General features: G+C 40.8%; 2 protein-coding genes across 2 annotated transcripts in view; one reads left to right on the top strand and one right to left on the bottom strand.

The window, feature by feature from the left end:
* The window catches only part of AFG1L (AFG1 like ATPase), a 63,836-nt gene extending 63,597 nt beyond the window's left edge, over nucleotides 1-239 (bottom strand). The window contains exon 1 of the mRNA XM_030267699.4: nucleotides 100-239. Coding sequence (XP_030123559.4) covers nucleotides 100-187 — 88 coding nt within the window. The 5' untranslated portion in view covers nucleotides 188-239. The remainder of the gene's footprint in view (nucleotides 1-99) is intronic.
* A 6,646-nt stretch (nucleotides 240-6,885) lies between these two features.
* SNX3 (sorting nexin 3) lies at nucleotides 6,886-24,204 on the top strand. The gene is given in 4 exon segments (NM_001245497.2): nucleotides 6,886-7,125; nucleotides 19,807-19,902; nucleotides 20,280-20,404; nucleotides 23,524-24,204. Coding segments are annotated over 4 exon segments (489 nt in total). The 5' UTR covers nucleotides 6,886-6,963; the 3' UTR covers nucleotides 23,630-24,204.

Raw genomic sequence — 24,204 nt, 5'->3', positions numbered from 1 at the left:
GCTCCTGCGACCGCTCCTCCTGCGCCGTGCCCCGGCAGGCTGTCACCCGGCCGGGCCTGGCGAGCCCCGGAGAGCCGCGGCGGCGGCGGCGGCACTGACCTCTGTGCGGCGGGAGCAGGGGGCCGCGGCGCCCCAGAGCCCGCAGCAGGCAGCGCGCAGTAGCCAAGGGCGACACAAGGGCCGCCATCTTCCCGGCGCGGCGGCGGCGGCCGGGGCGCGGGGCGTGCTGGGAGATGGAGTCCCGCGGAGCTGGGGGGAGTCCGTGCGCGGCCGGTGCTGGGCGACCCGCTCCCGCCTGGGTCACGGAATCACAGGGTGCATTAGATTGGAAAAACCCTCTGAGATCATCGAGTCCAACCTAGGACCGAACACCACAATGTCGACTAGACTATGGCACTAAGTGCCACGTCCAGTCTTTCTTAAAAACCTCCATGAAGGGTGACTCCACCACCTCCCCGGGCGGCACATTTCAATATCTAATCACCCTTTCCATGGAGAAATTCCTCCTCATGTCCAGCCTGAACCTCTCCTGGCGCAGCTTGAGGCTGTGTCTTCTCATCCTGTCACTGGTTGCCTGGGAGAAGAGGCCAACCCTCACCTGGCTAAAACCTCCTTTCAGGCAGTAACGGAGAGCAATAAGGTCAGCCCTGAGCCTCCTTTTCTCCAGGCTAAACACCCTCAGCTCCCTCAGCTGCTCCTCACAGACTTGTGCTCCGGACCCTTCACCAGCTGCATTGCCCTTCTCTGGACTCATTCCAGCTCCTCAATGTCCTTCTTGCACTGAGGGGCCCAGAACCAAACACAGGATTCGAGGTGTGGCCTCACCAGGGCAGGTACAGGGGGACAATTGCTGCCCTGGTGCTGCTGGCCACACCATTGCTGATACAGGCCAGCATGCTAGTGTCCTTCTTGGCCACCTGGCCACACACTGGCTCATGTTAAGCCGCTGTCAACCAGCACCCCCAAGTCCTTTGCTGGTCCCTGGTTCCTTGCCCCTCTTTTCCCCCCAAAATGTGCTGCAGGCAATGTGGGAGGCCCTGAGGAGCCCACCTGCCTGGCTGCTCCAGGGCCACACTCCCTGCACAGACATTTCATCCACTTGGTACAAATCCACTTTCCAAACCCACCTGGAGCCCCACATATCACCTTACAGCACTACCCATGCACTCCAGCTTCCTCATCAACCTCAATACAAGGAAGAGCTTATTTACAATGAGGATGGCCAAGCACCAGAACAAGCTCCCCAGCAAGTTCATGGGCTCTCCCTCTCTGGAGACACTCAAACCCACCTGGACACGCTCCTGCGTCACCTGCTCTCGGTGACCTTGCCATGGACGAGATGATCTCCAGGGTCGCCTTCCAACCCCAACTATTCTGTGACTGTAATTTGCATTGTGCTGCACCATGACTGTACTGGGTGCCACAGCTGTCATCGGGGAGTTTTGGCAACTAAATTTGCATTTGTTGATAATTTGTCTTGTGCTATTTGCTTTTATCTCTAAAAACATGGACCATAAAATACTAAGGATAGATATTCATAAAATATTAAGGACAAATATCCCTGGCCAGAGTTACAACCTATCTGCACATCAGCAGTATCAGCTTTATGTCTATCGGTATAATTTTTATGCCTATGAACGTGTATTTAAAATGCAACAAGATATGTAAACATAAAAGCAGATTTCTCTGGAGATAATTCAAACTCTAGAGGCTGATTTAGTCTCAGTGTCTGCTTAGCACACAGTAAACCTTCTCTTTGGTATCAGTTCAAATACCCACGTGGGATTTCTGAGAAATCCTTGGGAGAATGATGACCACCTTCCTCGTTTGGTTGGTACCTGACTGCCTTATCCAAGCACCTCCCCTGCAACTACAAAGTTCTTTTGACAGAAAGGCACTGTGAAAAAAGCCTGCACTCCAAGGGAAGGGCACTGACACTCAGGAATCACTAATCATAACACTCACACATTGGCCAGCCTGTCATTCCTGATAGAAATGCACCCAAAGGCCAGGATGGGGCTTCAGCAGATGTTGCCTGCAGAGTGCATTGTGCACGAAATAGTTTACAAAGTGTCTGTTCCTGGTAAAAGCACCAAGGAAGAGTTTAGACTGACTTTTGGTTTTCCAACATCAGAATTCCTATATGTCATTCTTGCATTTAATTTCTGTGCAACATGAGAAAGTGAGCAAGTAGTTTTCATAAAATATCAATTAACTTTTTTTTTTACAAAAGTATTGAAAAATGTTGCTTTAGGGTACTATAGAACAGCTTGCAAACAAAAGTTGATTATATCCTGAATAGTATTTCTAATTCTAAAAATAATGTTTATGATCTTGAAAATATTAGCAATGATTGAAGTTACACTCTAAGATGTTCAGCTGTTTAAAATACGTAGTTGCTCCAGACACATCTTCAGCGCTATATACCTAATTAAGTAGTGAATTAAAGTGCCTATTTATCACATCCTAAAAGTGCTGTTTTCAGTGCATTTTTTTTCATCTTTCCTCTATTGGGCATTTATTGGTTTTGACTCATTCCAGCATATTATAGCTATCAACACCTGTGCCCATTTAGGAATGAATTCCAGTACAAATCATAGTGAATTGAATAGACAACTCAAAGATGCATCACAATTGTTGCAATATATTTAGAAACTCAAACAAGGAAACAAACAAATTCTGTAAAAGTGATTTAAATAACAAATAACTTATCTTTATAAACAGCTTATCTCCTTGAGAACAAAGAATAAACAAGGCAACAAGAGCTGGGTTTTCTTCCATTATTAACTCAGATCACAATATGAATGGGTGAAATGTCAAGAATAATTGGAGAAAATGACAGTATAATCTTCAGCAAAAACATCTGATTTATTTAAATTGTCACTGTTTTTTTCTTAACCTTGCTATGCAAGGCAGCATAGAAAAACTTCTCATTTGGATCTATTTGGACATCTTTTACTGAAATGAATAAACCCTCTGCAATGCTATGAACCTTCTATACACTGGCCAACTGAAATGCCACCATGCACTGGACTGCAGATCACAGGAACTCACTGTCCTTTGGCTGTAAGCACTTGGCAAAAGCAAGTTTTGGTCTTAACCTAAACAAACAGGACTTTCAAGTAAATTTCTGTAGATTACCATGGTTAATATCCTGTAACAGATGCAGATCCATTCTGTGGCACTTTTATACCCTTCATTTCCTGTACCTGTGCCTTTGCCCACCTTCAAAAATGTGGCATTGAAACTGTGTAGAAATTAAATTGGCACTTGTTCAACCCTACTGCATTATTACTCTGCCAGCTAGTCAAAAGTGGCCTGTAACAGGAATAAAACAGGAATAAAAATGAGGGGTAAAATCAAACCACTCCAGATGTCTTCTCTGGCCTCTGATGGTATAACTGCACCGCTTTTAGAAATTTGGATGTGCTGAACCTTATGAGGATGGATGTGTCCAAGAGTCTTTGGGTCTCTGCCAGAACCATTCTGAATTTTGGCAGAAAGAGGGCTGGGTTTACCTGACTGCAAGAATCCAAGATCTTCCCACCATGGGAATTATCTTTAGTTCCCAAACACAAAGACACTTTTAATATAGAATTGACCATTTAGCCTACTCTGCAAAAATGGATTTTGTGGGTAGTTTTCATCAATACAGTTTCCATCCAAAGTAATTTTCCTGGGATTATGTCAAGACACTTAGAGGTAGACTTGATATTAACCTCATTTATTTTGAGTCAGTCAAATATGCTGTTAAAAGTCTACATTGCTTATAAAGCCTTGGGTTAACAAAGCCAAAAAAATGTTCCCAAAATTAGAGACTTACAGCCCTTTTCACTATGTGTTTGCAGTTTGCATCTCAGTCAGCTCAAATAGCTCAATGCGTTAGAAATTCACTGCAGTATTTCAGCTACACAGTATCTCTCAGAATAGGAGTTCACAGCAAATATATGTATATATAAATGTAGATATTACAAAATATATTTAGAAGCTTAATATTATTATCTTTCAGGCAGGAGCACAATGCAGACATTCAAACATCGTGTTTCAAAGCACTGGCAGCTACTGCCGGGATCAGGAAGTCATTTTTCCACACAAGGCATTTCACAATTAGTTCAATGCCTTGTGGGTTTTGCCTTATCCTGAGTCAGCATTCCCCACAAGTTCTGACAAAATACGCCTGTACTGTCTAAAATGTGCTAACCTGGACACTTGTCAGAAAGGCTGGAGAGTCTTAACTAGATAATGGAGAGACTTGGTTCCCTTTCCTTTTAAATGTAACTCCTTCTTTCAAAAAACAAAGAGAGAAACAAAAAACTACCAGAGAAGTATTACGGCCCACAATTCCAGAAGTAACCATCCATTAATATTGCTTGTCTCAGTTTGTTCTATGAAACTCTGGTATCCATTTTGCCACTTGAAGTTATGCCAGAAAATCTTTGTGTCATGGTTTAATAAACGAGGTGTAATAACAAATCACTGAGTACCTGATTGTTAAAGAATTTAGGTTCACTAGGATTTTCATGTCACTGATATGACAGAATATACTGACTTGGAAGGGACCCAGAAGGATCAATAAGTCCAGTTCCAAATGCCTGACTTAATCTTTGAGCCTACAAACACAGCTGACCTCTCTCCCTTCAGATTTGAAATTTGGCCCAAAGTGCACATCAGAAACAGAATTAAAACTTTGTTTTCTGAGTTTATGCCAACCTTCATGCTGAGAAATGAACCTTTCTAGCATGAAGGAACAACTATATAGCATAACTCTAGTCTCATGATCACCAAAAAAAACCCTGGAACATGATTCAAAGTTAACAAATGCATTTTCTGAGGATTGGAAGGAAACAAAGAGGCTTGAAGAACTCTGCCTTTCCCCTACCTTCATTCCTTCTCCTTGCCTTATTAGCCAGTGTGGCATTAATGCTTTCTCGTGATGTAACAGGGGCGCTAGTCATGAAGCTGAGCATCTTCCCCTTCGTCTCCCAGGTCAGAGGAGTTGTATTTGACTTCAGTGGGAAAAACAGAGATGGGACACCTCATCAAATCCCTGCAGCCCCTTTATATACCCATGCTGTTGACAAGTGGGGACGAAAACAGTCACTCCCTATAGCCTCCACAAGGCTCTCCACCACCAGTCATCCCTGATAGGAAAAGCAGAAAGAACAGTGGTGCTGAGAAGGTGTGCTGTGAGAAAAGCATTCAACTTAAGCCTCACCCTTAATATCTACCCAACATGAGAACAAATTCTTTATTCATCACAGACACAGCAGCTTCCCAGATGTACAGTACTGGATACTTTTTTGTTGCTTTGAACAGATAGCAAAACCATGCTTGGCCAGGAGACAGAAAACATATTATAGTTAAGACAACACCAGTGCTCTGTTTCTTTTTCACATTTGCAGTTAGATGTGGCAGCACAGGTTGTGTAACAAACAAAAGCTTTTCCAGATGCATATGTAATCTCAGTAGAATTAATGAGTTTTCTCTTACCTTGCAGCACGACCAGTTTAATAACTAGTATAACTCAGGTAAATCTCCTCTTCATTCCTGCTTTGTAAAACTCTTGCCAGCCTCATTTCTGTTTATAATTATAAAGTGAATAGTTGGCAGCTATTAGTGGAAGAAAGGAAGGTGATCTAGTACGTGGGAGAAATAACACTGAAGGACTGATGACAAGCAAATTCACAGAAAACTTACCAAGCAAATCACCCATGGTATACTGGTTATATGGGATGAACTATTTTTGAACTTTGGTATCATCTCTGCTTTCTGATTAACCTTTTATCAACAAAGACAACAGCTAACTAAACTTGCCAGATGTTAAATTTGTGTCTCTTGGATGTGATTTGTGGGCAGCCTGCCATTTTACCTACTGTCTATGCAGATTTTTGGAAAAAATATCACTAGCTTTCACACAGTCTCATTCAACCTGGATAGTAAAGGAACATTACTAGAATTCTTTCATAAGAAAAGATGGAAGGAAAATTATATATGCATTTAATTATTGTAGGGGTACTTTCAACAGGTATTTTAAAAGTCTGAAGTTCTCCAAGACGATAGAAAAATTTAGAAGTAATAGCGGATTGATATAAATCCAATTCACTGATGTTCTAGGTAACCACTGCGCTACTTTCGGAAATACTTCTTTTGTTGTAACACACTACCATCTTAATCAGATCATGAGAAATAAAGACCTTATGTATTGGAAGGGGACAGCTCTGCTTCTCCCTTTCTCTCACTGTCTTTCTTGCTCTCTCAAGCCATTTTACTAACTTACTTTGTAAACAGATTTTTTCTTTGCTATCCTTTAACTCTTTAGCTTTGCAAGCTACGAGGACATAAAATCTGGCCCCGTTAGTATTATTTTTATTAAATATGTAACATCTGTTAAAATTGCAGTAAGTTTTAGAAGGTTTAAGGCTACCACAAAGTACAGCGTCACCTCGATTGCACTTGGGTCAGTGACTTAAGACTTTGTTTTCAACACAAAGCTTTTGGTGGGCATCTCCACCAGCTGACGTTTACAGCGGGCAAACGCTTTGATTCCTTTTGCAAACATCTTGCATATACAGCGTTTCCCACCCAGCCTCTCCAACCCCCGAAGAATGAGGATGTGCGGGAAAAGCCGAGCCACCCCCCCCAACTCCACCCCCTCCGCTACCCGCACCCAGCCGAAGGGGCGGGCGGGCCTGACAAATCAGCGCTCTCGGCCAGCGCGGCGCGCTCCCAGTGCCCGCCGGGACATGTAGTTCAAAAGCGGGCGGCCGCGCCAGGCATGAGCCAGCGGGGCGGCCCTCGAGAACTACATTACCCAGCGTGCCTTGCAAGCGCGAGGGGGTGGCGGGCGCGGGTGAGCGTAGTCGGGCAGTCAGCTGGGCGCGGGGCGGGCGGGGCGGGTGGCGGCGGCAGCGGCGGCGCTCGGGGTTCGGTCGCTGGCTCAGGGGAGAAGGCGCCCGCTCCGCCATGGCCGAGACGATCGCAGACACCCGGCGGTTGATCAGCAAGCCGCAGAACCTCAACGACGCCTACGGGCCGCCCAGCAACTTCCTGGAGATAGACGTGGGCAACCCGCAGACGGTGGGGGTGGGCCGCGGCCGCTTCACCACCTACGAGATCCGCGTCAAGGTGAGGGAGCGCCGGCCCGGCCCGGGAGCCGGGCTGGCGGTGTCGGGCTCCCGCCGCCGTGTCCTTCAGGGCCCGTGTCACGGCTACCGCGGTGCGGGGCGCTGGGGGCGGCGGCAGAGCCGCAGTGCACTCTTATCCTCGGCCTGGGGTGATACCTCTGTGACGGGCTCCCGGTAGCTAAGGCGACATAGCTCGGTTCAGCTAACCAAAGGACAAGTGTTCTTTCGGCTCTGCCGTGTACAGCTTGCCCTCAGACTGAAATATCGCTGTAGTGTGAGCAATTGCTGGTCTGACTCCAGGTAAACAGAGGAGAGCAAACTCTCCAGTCTCTGAGATGGAGTAATATGGGTGGATCTGCCCTGAAGAGGAGGTCAAGTTCAGGATTCCAGCGGCCTCAAAAAAGTACATAGAGAAGTGAGCACATGCGCTTAGATCAGAGCCAGCTGAAGTGATAAGGTGTGTGTGTGTGTGGAGGAGGGCTTCCTGGTTTTTTTGTACCTGAAATAAAATTGTAGTGCCTAATAAATAGGGCTGTTTTTCACGATATGCTGCTGTCAAATACTTCTTCTTAATAACAGTAGAATGCTTCCTAGCTAGAAGGGCTGTGTTCAGTGACTTGCCCCAAAGGCTAGTAGTCTTAAGCTTCAGAAAAACTATGTGAAGTCATTACTGTGTTTCCTGGCCTTTCTAGTTTCATAAACAGGGCCCAGAGGAAGGGTCAAAAAATGCAATGTCTGCAGCACATTCCTTACCTGTGTCTGGTAGGGCCTTGAGGCAGGGAACCCTTTTACATCTACATTGCTAGAAATAAGCTGGGTTAAGAAAGTTGGATACTTACAGATGAGGGTTTTTTTAATAGTTTGTAGTTTAGTCTGCTACCTTGTATAGCTTTGCACTGTTATAATTGAGCTCTGTTATAATTTTGCATTGTTATATACGATTGAACCTGGTCAGTTGTTATAGTCAGTAATAAAGGATGAAGCTTCATTGATTCTTTGCAGACATTCTCTGCGATATGTGTTCTTCACAGCAGAGAAGGATACAGGTGAGGGCTGCTGCTTCAGTCACTAAAATTCACCAGACAAGACTTAACCTTGTGTGAATTGTCTGGTTTTAAAGGTCTAAGTCCCTAGCTTTGTGTAACCTTACTTGACAAAGAAAAATCACCTGAGATCTAAAGCTACTAGGGAGGATACTTCTTTGTTTCTGATGCCTATAAACTGTCATGTTCAGTAGCTATTCAGTAGCTATTTCTGTGTTTCAGAGTGTGTCTATGGGGCAGGAAGAATAAACTAACACGATTGTAGCTTATGTTTGGCCTCGGTGTGAAGTCAAACTAGAACTTGCAGATTTGTGTTGCATTGCACTGCCCTTATCAGAGCCCTAGCAATCCACTTAGAAGAAAGATGTAATTCTGTCTTGCTGGAAAGTATTTGTACCTGAAGTTCCTGATGACGTTTCTTTCCATGAGACTGAGCATTTGGAATGCTTGGATCCAGGGAAGATGATCCAAAAGGGACTTGGCCATGATATGGCCTTGGGAATTATGTCAAACTTCCTGTGATTAAAAAAATAACAATTTTTTTAAATACTTAGCTGAAGTTCTTCATCAGAAAGGGAAGCAGGAAAACAGGTTTTGAATCAGATTAGTCTTAGCCCACCTCGTGTTTGGGGTAGAAAATTCTGGATTCCTGTTGTAATGAAGACCAAGAATGATTTGAACAAATGTACACTGTGATAGTACTTGTGACCTTCCTCTGGTTTTCCTCCCAGACTGACTACTATGTAAACATTGCATCCTCCACCCTCCCTGCTTGCATCTGTGCATGCCAGTGTACAGGACTGTCTCTTTGATCATTCCCTTTCCAGCTGTGCACTGCCAAACATAGTTCATAGCTACATGAACTTGGGAATTGTGTAAATTTGTGTTTTATGTCTCTGTGTGCTGGAAGGCTACAGAGCAGGTAATACAAGTCATGCAAAATTATGTTCACTGTCTAAACTTGCATCAATTAACTGCTTCTCAGAAGAACGTGGACCATGTCTCTAATACACGAATTTCAGCACAGAGGAAGAATTCAAACATGGATTGCTGTGGTATTGTATTTGTGAAAGATAGGCCTAGTACCATAAGCTGCTTGTTGGAGTGTGGCTGGCAATAGCCACGAGTGGCCTCTGTGGTTTGACAAGTGCCTGTGGTCACAGAAAGTAAGAAGATAGCAGCTGATGTGCAGTTTCCCTCAACAGTGCTGGTAGCAGCAGCAGAGCAAACCTGAGAAGATGGTGTGAGTTACCTGTATCATATCTGAAGGGCTGTGTCTTCAAGTAACACCAGCAGTAAAATGTTAAGCATGCAGAAATGGATGGCTTAATTGCTGCCAAATTCTGATGAAAGCTAAAGGACTTCAGCCTCATGTTACAGCTGGAGATCATTCTAAGCCAGGAACATTGTCAGAGAGGACACTGAAATTCAAGTTTGTGTTGAGACAATTACACTTGTACCATTGTCATGGTGTTTACAGACTCTGTAATTCTATCTTTGTCTGAATCTCAAAGCTTCACTTTTGGGTTTTTTTTGGAAAGAACTTGCTAGCAGACTCTTGAAATGATATCTCATAAAAAGTATCTTGCAAAACATATTTGTGTTAAATGCAGAGTTTCCCCAAAACTTTCATTGGCAAGCTTTCTACTGGTACTGCAGTTGAAGCATATTTGTTGCCTGGAAAGCAGCATGTGGAACAACTTCATGCTTTAGTTCTTGTAATGCTGTACTCATCAAGTTCTGGTGGAAGTCAGAAGGCCTGATGGGGAACTCTAAGGTTTTGGGTAGACTGCTCAGCAGTTCGCTACTGCATAAGCAAGGCAGTAGTGTTTTGGAACTTAGGAAGGTTTGTCACAGTGAGTAGCTCTGTGAAGAGTGGCTGTGTGTTAGGATAGTTGCATGGTGCTTTGACAAGCATTTAAGGAGACTTGAGAGGAATGCTGCAGATAGACCCTATGCAGCACTTCTAGCCAGGCAGCTTACTTCACAGATGGACAGTTGGCCAAAGCATTGACTTTTTGAGCCTGAGTCTGTGCATTAAATAACAGTCTGTTCTTGGCAAGCTGGACAAGGTGATGACAGAAAGCTTTCCACTGTAGCAACCGCTATAAGGCACACAGTGTGGCAATGTGCCACTACAGTGCAGCCTAGCAATGAAAGTCAAATATCTTGCTTGGAAATAAGTGATAGAAAATGCCATCCTACTGTGCTAAAATAGCAAATTTGCATAGGTCATATTTTTAACAGGGTGCTTGAGAATTTGCTTTTCATCAGCAGCATCAGACAGAACATTTGTACCATTCTAAGGTGTCCTTAGTGTGTGAAGGCTTAGGGTGAGTTAGACTGGGAACAATGCAGCAGGGTATAAAGCTCTAAGTGCTTTGTCTAGTGAAATAAAACTTGATAAAGTACTTATTTCATCTGAAGGTATCTAGATGATCACAATATAGTGATTGTGCAGCATTTAATACTAGCATAATCAACTAGACTGCCTGCTAAAGGAATACAGTAAATTACTTAATTGCCCTTTCCTCTTGAGGAAAAATGTGAACCAAAAGTCAAGTTCTCAGTGTAAATACCCCTGCATGCTGTTTCTCGTAAGTCTTTATTAGCTCTTCTTATTATTAAACCTTTTCAGGGTGGGCTTGTTCAAGTCAACACTCTTGAATGAGGGCATGGAAATACCTTTACTATGTATGGACTAAGAGTCAGTTCTCTCTCTGAATTCCAGGAAGCAAACAGAGCAAATTACAATTATCATATTAGCATCCTACAGCATGTGTTAGTCCTCAGTCCAATTCCAGGTATCATTTGTCTTCTACTGTAGTTGAGACATAGTTTTCTTGATAAGTGGGTCAAAAGGAAGGTCTTTGCTCAAGCAGATTCTGTGCAATAGCTTCAGTTGTTAAATCCTTTAAGGAGACAAGACTTAAGCTTTACAAGCTGACTGATCCAGTGGCTGGTGTCACATGTCACAGCCATACACCATGTAAAGGCAGTGCCATAGGAGATGAGCACTTTGGTTAAAATACTGTCAACAAAGCATATGGATATCCAGGAACTTGCTACATTTTGGGAACTATCCCTTTGCCAACCCTGAGAATAGCTCAGTTAGTTAGAGCATGGTGCTAAATAACATAACACCAGGCTTGTGGATTCAAGCCCCATATGGGCTGTTCACTTAAGAGTTGGACTTCATTATTTTTGTGGATCTCTTCGAACTCAGAATATTCAGTGATCTGGAAATAAACTGTTAACACTATTTCATCTGGTTTTGTTTCTGTAGAAGTAAAAGTGACTTCTGCACTGCCCATTTCAGTTGGATTTGTCACCTAGACTGAAAGGTTAAATTATCTGCTTATGGTTAGTGAGAACTTGCAGAGAAATCATTGATATTCAAACTGACAGAAATATAATAAAATACCTGTTAGAGGAGCTATTAGTCCAAATAGTTAAAGAATTCTTTTTTTTTTGTCAAACTAAAGCCAAACTAAAAGCCTTTGTCATCTTAGCTCTGTTCTTTAACGTTCAATGGCCTCTTGTTTCTAATCAGTATTACTAAATTTGGTACTAAAGTATTCCTTTGCTTTTTGGTATTCCATAGTGCAGTTGCTTGTCTTGTGGGAATGTCTTGCTGTGCTTCCATTGTGAAATGCAATAGTTGGGTGTTACTAGTATTCCCTAGGGCACCAGTCAGGTTTCCTGTATCTTCTGAGATAGACTTCTGTGGACCTGCAGAGGTGCTTGACTGTGTAGGTCCAGTGTGGGGAAGGAAATGAATACACAGGCTGTGAAGTGCTTGCAGTATTAAGAATAGTATTGGTTTCAAGGAATTGGGGAAGTTTAACTGAGTACTGCTGAACTCAAATTGCTTTTGAAAGTCCTCTCTCTCCTTAACCAATTTTTTCAAGACCTAGTTTGGGTACAATATTTACATTTCAGCATGTTTATAGTGGTCTGACTTGTGATTCATTGATTGAAGAATGATCTGCTGTGATCAAGTCAGAGTAAGACAGAAAATGAACTGAAAGTCAAACTTGTTCAGAAAGCACTTATCTTGTGCCATGTTTTGCAAACTGGTGCTCTTTAATATGTTTTTGAAATGTTTTGTCCTTGAACAGTTCCAGATGTCCTGTCCTTCATGTTTTGCAGGGTTTGAAGCTGCAGATTCTTCCCCCACCACTAAAAGAATCAAATGTGCCATTCCTGTAGTTGTCTTCAGCATTATACAGTTTAGTAGTTGAAGCTTGTGGAGGAGTCATGACTAAACACTGACTCAGTGAATCTGTGTTTACGGATGCATAATCAGCAGTAATTCTCTATTTCTCTACTACCACAAGTCTTGCATAACACTGCAAGTCTGCTCTAACTGTAGTAAATTATGCTTTTAAAACCCATTCTAGATACTGCTACCAGTTAGGTATTCTCAGACTCCTCTACAAAGAATAAAAATGCACTGAATTCAGGTGACTGTTTTCTGTTCTACAGCCTGAGTACTGCATCCTCACAAACATTAGCTGTTCCTTCAAGCAGTAATTCAGAAAAAGATAACTAGAAGGCTAAGAATTTCCAAGGGCACTGATAAGGGAGACAGAGAAGTAGAATGGCTTGGATGAAAGAAATTTCCAAAGCAAGGAAAGTAAATTTACTCTTGAGCAACTGGGGTGTTTTTTCTGTACAGGTTTGTAATTAAACTAGGTTCAAGAGGCTGGTCCAAAGGTACTGAACTAGTTTGGCATTGATACCTGTTACTGTGTAAGTAAAACAACCAAGTGTCTGAATAGTGCTTCTGTTAATATATTCATTTAACCGATGACTTGCACTCCTTTTATTTTAGTGCATACAGTGCAGGCCTTGATTGTCATGTTTTAGGATTGCACTCTAGTACAGTGCAGAACAGATCAAATCAAATGGAACAATGACTAATCTTTGTAGGACAGATGGCTGTAGTCCAGGTAGGCATGTGATGCCAGGGAGTTTTGATATGTGTTTATTTTTAGATGGCTTGCTGAAAAAGTGTCAGCTTGAACTTTAGAGCAGTCTGGTATCTGCTGCTTCTCATCTGGGGAAACAAATGATGCAGCAGAGGCTTGTGTCTTCTAACAGTAAGGGAAGTATTTTATTTAAAGTTTCTTCACTTGGTAAAGCAATGTGAGTTGCACTACTGGAGGCTGTTTTAACAAGTGCATAATCCAAATACCCTGCGGAGCTGTAACATTGAGTAAAGGGTCTGAAGTTGCTATTGTTGATCTAATTTCTAACCTAAAAAGGATGGAGAAGCCCTAACCTTCTAGTCAAGGTATATAAAACAAGTGTTTTACCAACAGATCCATAAAATGTTCCTTCTATGGCTATTCCTTAAGAATCCAATTCCAAATCTATGTTGTGCCCCAGAAGATTCTCCCATATGACAGTACAGTTTGTATTGGCCACAAAGCCTATTTGAAAGTATAACTGTAAGCTAGTGTATAGCAGCTTTATTCTAAAATCCAGAAGAAAATGAAGCTACATATTAAGTGGTTTAGAGCCACCTCTAGACCTGGAAATAAAGCTTTAGAGATTATTTCTATAGGCCTAAGCTGTAGCACCCTCTGAGTGTTAAGATATGCTGCAGATTAATGAACAGGAGTTGGAAGCCTTTCTATAGCTTTTAGTGGCTACTTAGGAGTGTTGGGTTACTGCTCCAGTAAAACTGGAAATATGAAGAGAATTTTTTGCTACTTAGTAGACCCATTTTTAAGCTAGTTAACTTACTGCTTTTTTTCTTGTGTATTTCAAGTATAGGGATGCTATACACTCTCTAGCTCACGAAGCATATCAAAAGTTTAGTTTTTGATAAAAAATTAGCAACTTCAATAATTCACTGAAATTTTTTTATCCCCATTTGACTGTAGATGATAGATGTCAGAAATTATGCTAAAGCATCAACTTAATGTGATCACTTTTCAGTCATTCCTAATAAGGAATGAGTAAGAACATTACAGTAGGTCAAATCAGAGCCATATGGCTGTTATACCTTGAGTTGTGTAAAAGTAGCAATCCTTTCTCTTTCAGATGAATATTTGGTATTTCACAGGAGGATTTGACTTGCTAACCCTGATCTAGTTACTAGTTCTGTCTGGGTGTTGTAAAAGTCTTTGTCCAAATGTGTCCTCAAAGCAGGCTCCAGTTTGTATTTTTGGCTTCTGAGCATGAAGCCTGAAGAATAAAGAATCATTAAGCAATCTCTGTTTCTCGACTCACCCTATTTAGAGTCTTAACTGTGACATACCATAATTCAGCTGTTTATGATGTTGTTGAACTTGTTCAGGTGATGATAGATGCTTTTTGGCAAAAATATGGGCATCCCTATGCTCATTTTTCAGAGAGCAACTCTGGACTCAAAGCACTGGATTTGGCAAAGGTTATGATAATCTCTGTCATTATGTTGCTATTAGGATTTCACTGTCTTAGTCTTCAAGGTAAAAAACATCCTGGCTCCATAGCTCCAGTACTGCAGAGTGGAAAGCTTGAAAGTTCTTGGTATGGTTTAAATATCAGCATTTTTTAAAACTTCCATGGTCAGATTTTTCAGTGTTCTCTTTATTATTTTTTTTTTATATGATATACCTTCAGTAGATCTGGACACCAAATGGAGAAAAGGGGAGATAGAACTCTGTTTTGATGAAAAGGATTGAAACTTAGAAAAATAACAGTCTCTAGTCTGACATTTTGCAGTGGGGAAGGAGCTTTTCTGCAGTAATATACCCAGCAAAAATCTAAAATTCTAGAAACTGAAGTTTAAAGCATGTTTTCCTTCTTTCTTGCTTTTTATAATTGTAGGAAATTGAGAGGTAGCTGCTTATGTTGAGTCGGGAAGGAAACAAACCACTGGCCAGATTTCTGCAAAAACAGTGGACTGCTGGAGCCAGTTTCTTGTACTAAATGACAGCAGGCTCTTATGTTAAGAAAATCATAATACTTATTTTTTAATCCACCCTGAATGCTATTTACTGTGATACCCCAGAGCTCCCTTTGACTGTAAATGTAGTCAAAGGGTGTAGGCACTTGACAAAGATTACAGCTTGCATGAGACAGTCAAGATACTTGAATTTAGCTTCTGAGAGTCAAAGCCACAAACTTTTATCAAAAGTGAGCTGTGTGCTTTCTTTCACTCTATTTTAATGGAAATAGAGTTCTCTCAAGGCTACCATAACCTACTTGAAAAGATGACATCAAAGTAGGTGCTGTGGCAACAGTGCAGCTTTATTCTCAGTCTGTTAGGAGTGGAAGATATGGGCAATGTTTTGAGTGTTGTGGTGGCGGATGAAGAAATTAACCCAATTTACCTCAAACTATGCTGAACAACAACATCTGGGGAGTTTGCTATTGTGGGGATGGACTGGGCTGCAGTGTCATACGATCTTGTGGAGTGTCAGCATGGTCTTTGAAGGAACCCAAATGCTATTTGCATTTGATTTATGTCTGGAAACAAATTTTTAGGAGCAAGTGTGACTATTTGCAAGACTTTTCCACTCAGTGGACAAGCTAGTCTAAAAACTAAGACTTAAAAATATTTAGAATTATTTTATTAATTTAAACTAATTATAAACAAATTACTGTAGTTTTCTTCCTGTATTTAAGGTAATTTTTTTACCAGAATGTCTGTATGGGATGACTGTCTGAAACTGAATGGACAGTAATGACTACTAATCAAACTACTTGCATTCTGCTTGTGGAATTCTCTTCACTTGCATACAGAAACAATTTTTGCAGCTTCAATCTGGTCATAGCTTGGGGAGTGACTGTATTAAGAGCTGGAAGACTGTTATCTGGTTATCTAAGCCACTGGTTTAGGATTGTCATTTGCTTCTGAGGTGAACTGGGAATATCCTGAATTTAGAGTCTGTCTCAAAGTTGAATATGTTACAGTAACATAAATGAAGCTGAAGAAACATGCTTACTGTGAACACAGATTTTGTCCTGAATTCTGTTAGTAAGGAACAGTGCTTCTCATTTCTAGTTTGTCAAGCACTAGCCAAATGACTGTAGAAAGTTTGTTTGGCATCTGAGTGGACAAATGCAGGAGTGACTTAAGGATCTGAGTTTATCACCTGTTGTTTAATTATGTAATGTAACTTGGCACCAGTTTTGACAGTATTTATTTTGGTGTACTGTCTGGCCATTAACTGCCCCAGCAGAATACAGGCTGCTTGACAGTTGTCAGAGAAAACCTAATAGTGTCTACATATAGTCTAATAAAGAGACAGTGCTACACAAAATCTGTCTTGACTTTCTATGGCCTTGAATTTTGGGCTGTGTGTGACTTCTGCAGAACTGGTTTGTTTGTCCTCCTACAACAATGCTTTATCTGCACTTCTGACTAGTGACTTACAGTTGCCTAACATCTGGGGTGATGCATAGTTATTTCAGGTTGAGAGCTTGCATTCAAACTGCTAAGCAGCACGATTTTGGACTAGGAAGCTGTTGATTTTTTTTTTCAATAAATGTCATAATTATTACACTGCTGAAGAAAAATAGCTGCAGAAATTATGCTGAAATTATTACAGGAATGAACTGTGCTCCAGGGGCTGTTCCATGTTTCATGCTGTCATGAGTTTTGTGATAGTAGACTTAGCAGCTCAGCAGGCCAGAAGGTTGACACTATAATGCTGAATGAGCATAGGCAGAAATGCTCATAAAAATGAAACTAGCCTGCCTTAAAATTTTGTGCCTTACTCTTGTCTCTGTTCTAGCAGACAACCAAAGTACAGGAAGTGCTCAGAATAGCTGGTGGCACCTTAGTGACTGAACAAGGATAACTCAAGATAAAATGTCAAGCAGAGAATAGCATTTTTGATAGCCCAACTTGTCTTGAAATGACAATTTAATAGAAAATGAACGTTTCTGTTGACTCTTCAGGATTGTCTCCTTCTACCAAATTCTTGCCCAGTGAAAGCCCATGCTTCAGGAGACATCTGGCTTGCTTAATGAAAGCTCTATCCATGGGAGATGGAGGTGGTAGGGTGTGCAGAAACCTATCCTACTGAAGCAAAGGGTGGTCTGCTCAAACAGGGCAATAATCCTTAGTGACAAAGGCCCATACAGTAACTTCAGATGTGAATATAGCCTGAATTTAAAATTATCTAAGTTGTAAATAGGTTAAGCAGTATAAAACAGGACTTTCAATTTGCATTTTTAAATAGATCCTTCCTAACACCTGCTTACCTTAGGAACACTGTTCTTTCAGTACTTACTTCTAGAGGAAGGAGAATTGCTGCAGTTTCTGGGTTTAAAGAAACATGAGGTTTAGAAATTTATCTCAGTAGATAGCTTTAGTGCATATCCAGACCAGGTGAACATGTGCTTTGTTTTAGAATATACTTGTCAAGTTGTGACTTGTAAGACACTTAATTTAGTTGATGCCTTTTGACATACTTTACAATCTGAATATTTATAGTACTTATGAACAAAATTTGAGAAGATTTTTCAACTCACAAGGAAAGCAAAGAACTCTCCTTTTCTCCAACTTGCTAGCTGGGTTAGTATGTCAAATGTTGAAAAGGGAATGTAGAAGGTAAAGTGAGCTCAACTGGCACTTCTACCCCCACATTGTACTTGTAAGCCTGATATGTTATTTAGAGATTAACTTTATAGACTTCATGCCTAGAAGCATGAAAAGAGTTCCTGAAGACCTGAGAACTTACATTTTTTAGCTGCTTTTATCCAGTTCTAATCCCTTTTTTAGTAACTTGAGAGGAGAAATTAATATTTTCTGCAGGTGAGAACCTATATGTTAAATATTTTAAAGGACTTTCTACCTGAGACACTGACAAAGAGTTGATGTTGTACTGTGTAATGGTGAACTTGGTTTAAAAAACAATAGCTGAAATCAGAGGAAAATAATCCAGTACTTAACTTCTGGGAATCTCGTTCATGCATTTTGAGGAACTTAGCTACATTCACTCTTGAATATAGTATTCTTACTATTGAGACAAGAGTGTTTGTTTATAAAGCCTGACTTCTGACGTAAGTCTTAAATGCAATTTTATTATTAGTTGCTAGCACAATCAACAATATTTTACTAGGGAAAGAGAACTTGAATGCTTTTAAACATTTAGCAATAAGATACCATAACAAAATATTGTTCTATGCTTTATGACTTGTAAATTATGAACATTGCATAATGGGAAAGTACACAACTAACTTATCAAGTAATTTTTGTGTGATATCAAGTATTTTTGTGTGATCTCAATACTTATCAAGTATTTTTGTGTGACAGCAGTACTGGCTGGCAGCAATACAATGACCCATAATCATGGACCTGCCTAGTGCAGTATCTGCAATTAAACCTGTTTTGAGCAGCCAAAAGTATTCCCTAGTGATAGCTTAAGCATATCATGCTACAAATGATATTGTACAGGGGTATCTACTCAAACAGTGGCCAGATCCTGAGTTAGGTGGCCTACAAGATAAAAACCAAAACAACAAAGAATAAAAGGCAGTAGCTAAGAATGACTACTGTGCATCTGCTATCAGGAAAGCTGGAGGTAACTTTAGTCCCAAGTCAACATCAGCTTCCTTAGCGTGCTCCTCTAGAGGCTTCTTTAAAAGTATACAAAGACTGTTATTTAATTTGCAGTCTGACCCCAGTAGTCATTCTTTTAGGAGGTCATAACTCCTAGGAACAATTTTTTAGTGTTCTAGCCCGGATGTCATTAGGAGAGGATTCTCTCGGTGTCTACTTTTAAAATAATGTGTGAGTTGGATTGCAAAAGTGGGATAACACTGCACCCCAAGAATGAACAGAAATAATGCAGGTTCTCACGCAAGTTAGTATAAGGACTTGTAGCAGGGTGCCTGTGTATTTAACATGGTCTTGTGCTGGATTATAACCTTGCTCCCATGTGATGTCCCTTTCCAGGGTGTTAGGTTTGGGTGCTACCTCCTAGCCTTGTTCAGCAAAGCTCTCCATAACCATGCTCTGCTTGATTTAACTCTGGAGTCAGTCTGATCTCCTCAGCACTGAATGTTGTAATGAATCTCAACCTTATGGCTTCTCTGGAGCTACCCAAACTAGCTTGTGCTATCAAAGCTTTATCAGTTGGATGGATTTACTGTAAGACTTACAGGTTTTGCTTTTGAACATGTTGGAGGCCATGTTGTATCAGGGAGTAGAAAAGTACAGGAAGTTTGGTTAATGTCCTATGCTGATATCTGAAACATTCCCTTGAATGCAGTAAGAGAAACTTGTGTGGAATAAGAATTTCTTCCCCCTTCCCTCCCCACCTCCAACTTTGTATATTTTGGGAATCCAACTCCCAAGACAGTAAGAATAGCAGACGCTTCTGCAACCTTAGAAACATCTCCAGTGACCAGCAAATCAGATCTTCTGCTTGGTGGTATGATCACAAAGTACCAGTAATTGAGATACCATATAAATGGGCTATTTATATTTACCATATAAATAGCAATGCAGTTCGAGGCACAGCTTACTTACCTAACTTAGAGCCTTATCTCTATTTCTGTATCTTGAATGTTTCTCAGTACTGCTGTTGTTGCTTAAATGGAGCTACTGTGTAATTTAACAGCTTGGTTCTTTCTTCTGCTTATCAAAACTTCCAATTTGTCTAATCAATAGCTTGTGTTCTTGTTTTCAGACAAATCTACCTATCTTCAAACTGAAAGAATCTACAGTCAGAAGAAGATATAGTGACTTTGAATGGCTAAGGAATGAACTAGAAAGAGAAAGCAAGGTGGGTAAAGTGAAAACTAAATACAACTCTTCATAGACATACAGTCATGATGCTGAAATGTATTCATTATGTTATAAAGCATTTATCATATAAAACCAATACTGTGGTTGAAAATGCCCAGAAATAAACCAGTGTATCAGTCTTTTTATCAAGCCTCGGTGCTGCAATGCCAGAGGATTTTTGTTTTAATAGTTTTGAGTTAATTCAGGGATAAACTACTTGATTTCAGCTTACCTGTGTGGGCAAGTACTGTTCTTCTCTTTTTATACTTTATTACTTCAGTGGTAATGTGACTGGTGAGTTGGGTCTTCTGGGAGGAAGAGGTGGATGAACTTGCTTATAGGCTGCACTTAAGGATACTTCTGTAAATCTTTCAGGTTGTGGTGCCACCTCTACCAGGAAAAGCTCTTCTCCGCCAGCTCCCCTTCCGAGGAGATGATGGTATATTTGATGATTCCTTTATAGAGGAAAGGAAGCAGGCTCTTGAACAATTCATAAACAAGTAAGTGTTGGATCTAGTTATTTAGAGACAAACCTGGAGCTCAGCCCTAGAAAATTGAAGTTAAGCTACTAATCCTCCTAAGGATGGTAACTGCACTAGGTTCAGAATATTGACTTCCGTATAATCTTGCAGTAGGATGTACTGACATTACTCATCCCATGTTTAGTTTGGATATCTTAGTGCTTACCTGAACAGCTGAAATGACTGTTGTTGTTAATTTATGCAAATTGCTACTAAAATTATAGTGTTCAAAAAAATTCTTCTTTATAATTTCTGGAAAAATATCTTCCAACTGGTGAACAGTAGAGCTTACAGTGGACTTACAGCAGTTTACTTTGATTGCAGATGTGAGGTATTATAAGTTTGTGTGATGATGCCTATTTTCTCTAATCATCTTGAGAATCTTTCTGAAGATTCTGAAGTAAAAACACTAGTCGAGGTATGCAGAACTTAAGAAAATGTATTTGTCAGTTACTGTTAGTTCAGACATGTGTCTTGGAGATGCAAGTGTCTAGTTGACTAAAACAGTCTGTCCTGTCCAAGTATGTGTGACCATATGAAATCTCTGAAATTTTTCTTCACATAGTTGCTTCTTGACTCATTTTAGAATTGTTCTGAACTGGTAAAATGCTTCAGACTGCTCTTTTTGCTGTTCAGAGACAAGTGGAATGAACTTCCTAGGCATCCCATAGTAAGATGGAATGTGTTTGGGTTTTATTCATGCTGTAAAATCAAGACAGTCATAACTGTAAAGTACAACCTTTATCCATGCAGACTTGGAACTCTATCTTAAATGGGGAAAAAGTGCATTTATTGAAAGTTTTGTATGCTGAGTCTAGCAATATGCATGGAAGAGGACTATTGCTCTGAAGCAGCTGATGTGAAACAGTAATCTTACCCTGACTCTGAAAAACTCCGTATAGCTGAAGAAATGGAATGGCCAGTTTATCAGTATCCATTTTTCAGTCCTACTCCAAGTAGATTTTGTGGAAGTGTAAAACTTCTCAGTTAATTTTTCTTCCTTTAAAACATAAACAGAGATTAATGTAGATATTAACGTAGGGGTAGAGTTGAGTACATCTGGAATAAAGCTTTCCAGGCACAAATCATAGCAGTTTAACTCATCAATTCTAATGGCATGACCAACTCATTAGGTAAATATTACTAAAGTTTTGAACCATGGTGAAGCTGTAAGGCTTCTACCAAGTACTGTGGGTACTAGTGAACTCATACCTGAAGGTCTTTGCATAGTACATTCATGTCATTGCATAATCAAAGCTAATCGTTGCTTCTAGAATTAGAGTCCCTCAGATAACTGATACCACTGGAACAAAAAAAAAAAGCTTGGTACACTGATGCTGGTTCTTAATATTCAAGAGTGTGAGATGGGTTTTATTGAGAAGCTTTGTCCCTCTAGATGTAAAATCTGAATCACAACAGTGCAGCTTGAGTCAGCTCTCTTGGGTCACTTTGCTGGCACCACCATCAATACTACATGCAGTGACATTCACAAGGGTGGTTATGTCTCAACGCTCTTGTCTGCCTTGACCTGCCTCTGAGATACATGAAAATTCATGAAGTAGCAACCGCTATATGTAAAGGTCATCTTGGTGAAAACTATTGAGGGAAAGCCAATGCAGAGTGAGGTATTCCTATGAAACCAAGAGCTGAATCAGAGATCAGATCTAGTTCTGCAATTCAGCCATCAATTTTCAAGCCTTCCTGAAAAGAAGAAGGGATTTGCTGTTGCCTCATCCTCTCCTATATATCTTTTCCTTGAAGTTTAGCATCAGTAACTTCATTCTGATGGGTTAAGAATTTCCCAACTATTTGCTCTAGATTGTCATCCTTGTGAACTAGTGCTTGAGACTGCTGGCCTTTTTCTAGAATCTGGCAAGATGGATATATTTTTATAACTGCTCTTGAAATAATCCATCAATCCAGAATAGGAGAGCTCAGCTTCCTCATTATAGGTCACCCTCAATGACAAGTGAGTAGTGACAAGTGAGCGTGTTCTGTGGTGAAATAAGCACTAATAGATAAATTTTAAGAAGGTGCACAGAAGTGCTTGGAAGTCGTACTGAGCCATTGGAGCTGAATATGTATTGCGTGTGTTCAACCAGATGCCTTCCATTATGGGTAGAATTGTTCTGACAGATATGGAGGCCACAAGGTTTACACAAGCTGCCCTGAGGGATTTTCTCTCCTAAAGGAAGAAGTCTGTCTTGATTGACCAACTGGATATAGTTTTTTTCAAACCCAACTGTATTAGGTATTTGTGTCCGTAAACGATGAACTTTCAGCTATCTGATTCTTTTGGATTTTTACCTACACAGGAGTCTACATGGCATTTTAAGAGTTCAAGGGCAGTACTTTTGATTTTCTTCCAAGTGAGTGTCTCTTAATTCAATTTCAGCTCCTTTACTGTTACAAGGATGTTTTTTCAGCTTAAATTAAATCTACAGTAGAGATGCTGCTGTCTCCTAGAAAAGGCAAGCTCTGTTTCCTGTGTTTGCAAGCTACCACATGTGCAATGAGCAGAAGGGCCAGTAGTCCCTGGCTGTGTGCAGTGCTGTCCATACAGGCCAGGACATTGGTTAGGGTCCAGTCTCTCTCTGGAGCAGTGCGCTGTCTGGAGCAGTGTCTGAGCCTTCGGAAAGCCTTCGCACCCCCTGCTGGAGCCGGGTTTCTGTTCTGCCACAACGAGCTGCTGCTCAGTGACACTGAAAACAGAGGGGATAAGTGGCCTTTAGAAGGGTGGCCCATGGCAAAGGTGATAAGACCTTTTTAAAAAAAAATCCTCTTGCCTTTCTTACCTCTGTATTTCCTGATGCTAGAATGAGCACTTACTTTGATAGTCTCATCAATTGCAGGTGACAGATGATGTAGCATGCTTCCAAGGGATCAGAGGTAGCTCAGGGTTCCTATGGACTAACTTCATCTGGGGAAGCCTGATAAGTCTTGCTACTAGACAGCATTCTAATTGCCAACAGTGAAGTAAAAGTGGGATCTGTGTCCAAGTGCAGAGCAACAGGTTATTGGTACAAAACCTTGATCTGCAGGATAGCTGCAAGTAGGCTCATTTGGTTCATACTAATGCTTGGTTTTTTTCTCTCCAGGGTTGCAGGCCACCCATTGGCACAGAACGAGCGTTGTCTTCACATGTTCTTACAAGATGAAGTAATAGATAAAAACTACACACCATCCAAAATAAGACATACTTGAATTTTAAAAACATCTCCTCAAATATTAGTGGTTCTTATGCTTGTTTTTAAGAGGTTGTAGTTTGTCTTAGCATGCTGAGGATGAACAGGCACGAAGTCTCCACTAACACCAGTACACTGCTTGGTCTTTGCATATGCTTTATAGCATTTAAGAACTCACTAGTCTTCTAGCTAAATCCCTCTGAATCCTTGATTTAAGAGTATTATACTATGGAACCATCCATCCCTTGCAATGTCTCACAAACCTTTCCACTATTATTTGCAATGAATTAACAATGTTTACTGACTTGGCCTTACTTGAACTTTCACAACTGTAGTGTCACGTGTTCACTTGTATTTGACTAAACTGCTATGCTGTTTCTGAGGTAGTCACCTGTCTGAATGTCTGTAGAAAGACTGCTTTATTTCTGATATCCTGTATGAGAAACACTTATGCAATTGTCTTCAAGCTTGTAAAACACTTTATACTGAAGTAATGAGGGAATTATCTTTATATTCTGTAAGAGGAAAAATTGAATTTATATATTAAAGTAACTTGTCTAAAGTTTTGAAATAAAAGTGAAAATGCACTTCAAA

Source organism: Taeniopygia guttata, chromosome 3 (assembly GCF_048771995.1).
Source record: "Taeniopygia guttata chromosome 3, bTaeGut7.mat, whole genome shotgun sequence".
Taxonomy (NCBI): Eukaryota; Metazoa; Chordata; class Aves; order Passeriformes; family Estrildidae; genus Taeniopygia; species Taeniopygia guttata.
Note: the sequence above shows the minus strand (reverse complement) of the source record. Positions and strands in the feature narration are given on the sequence as shown.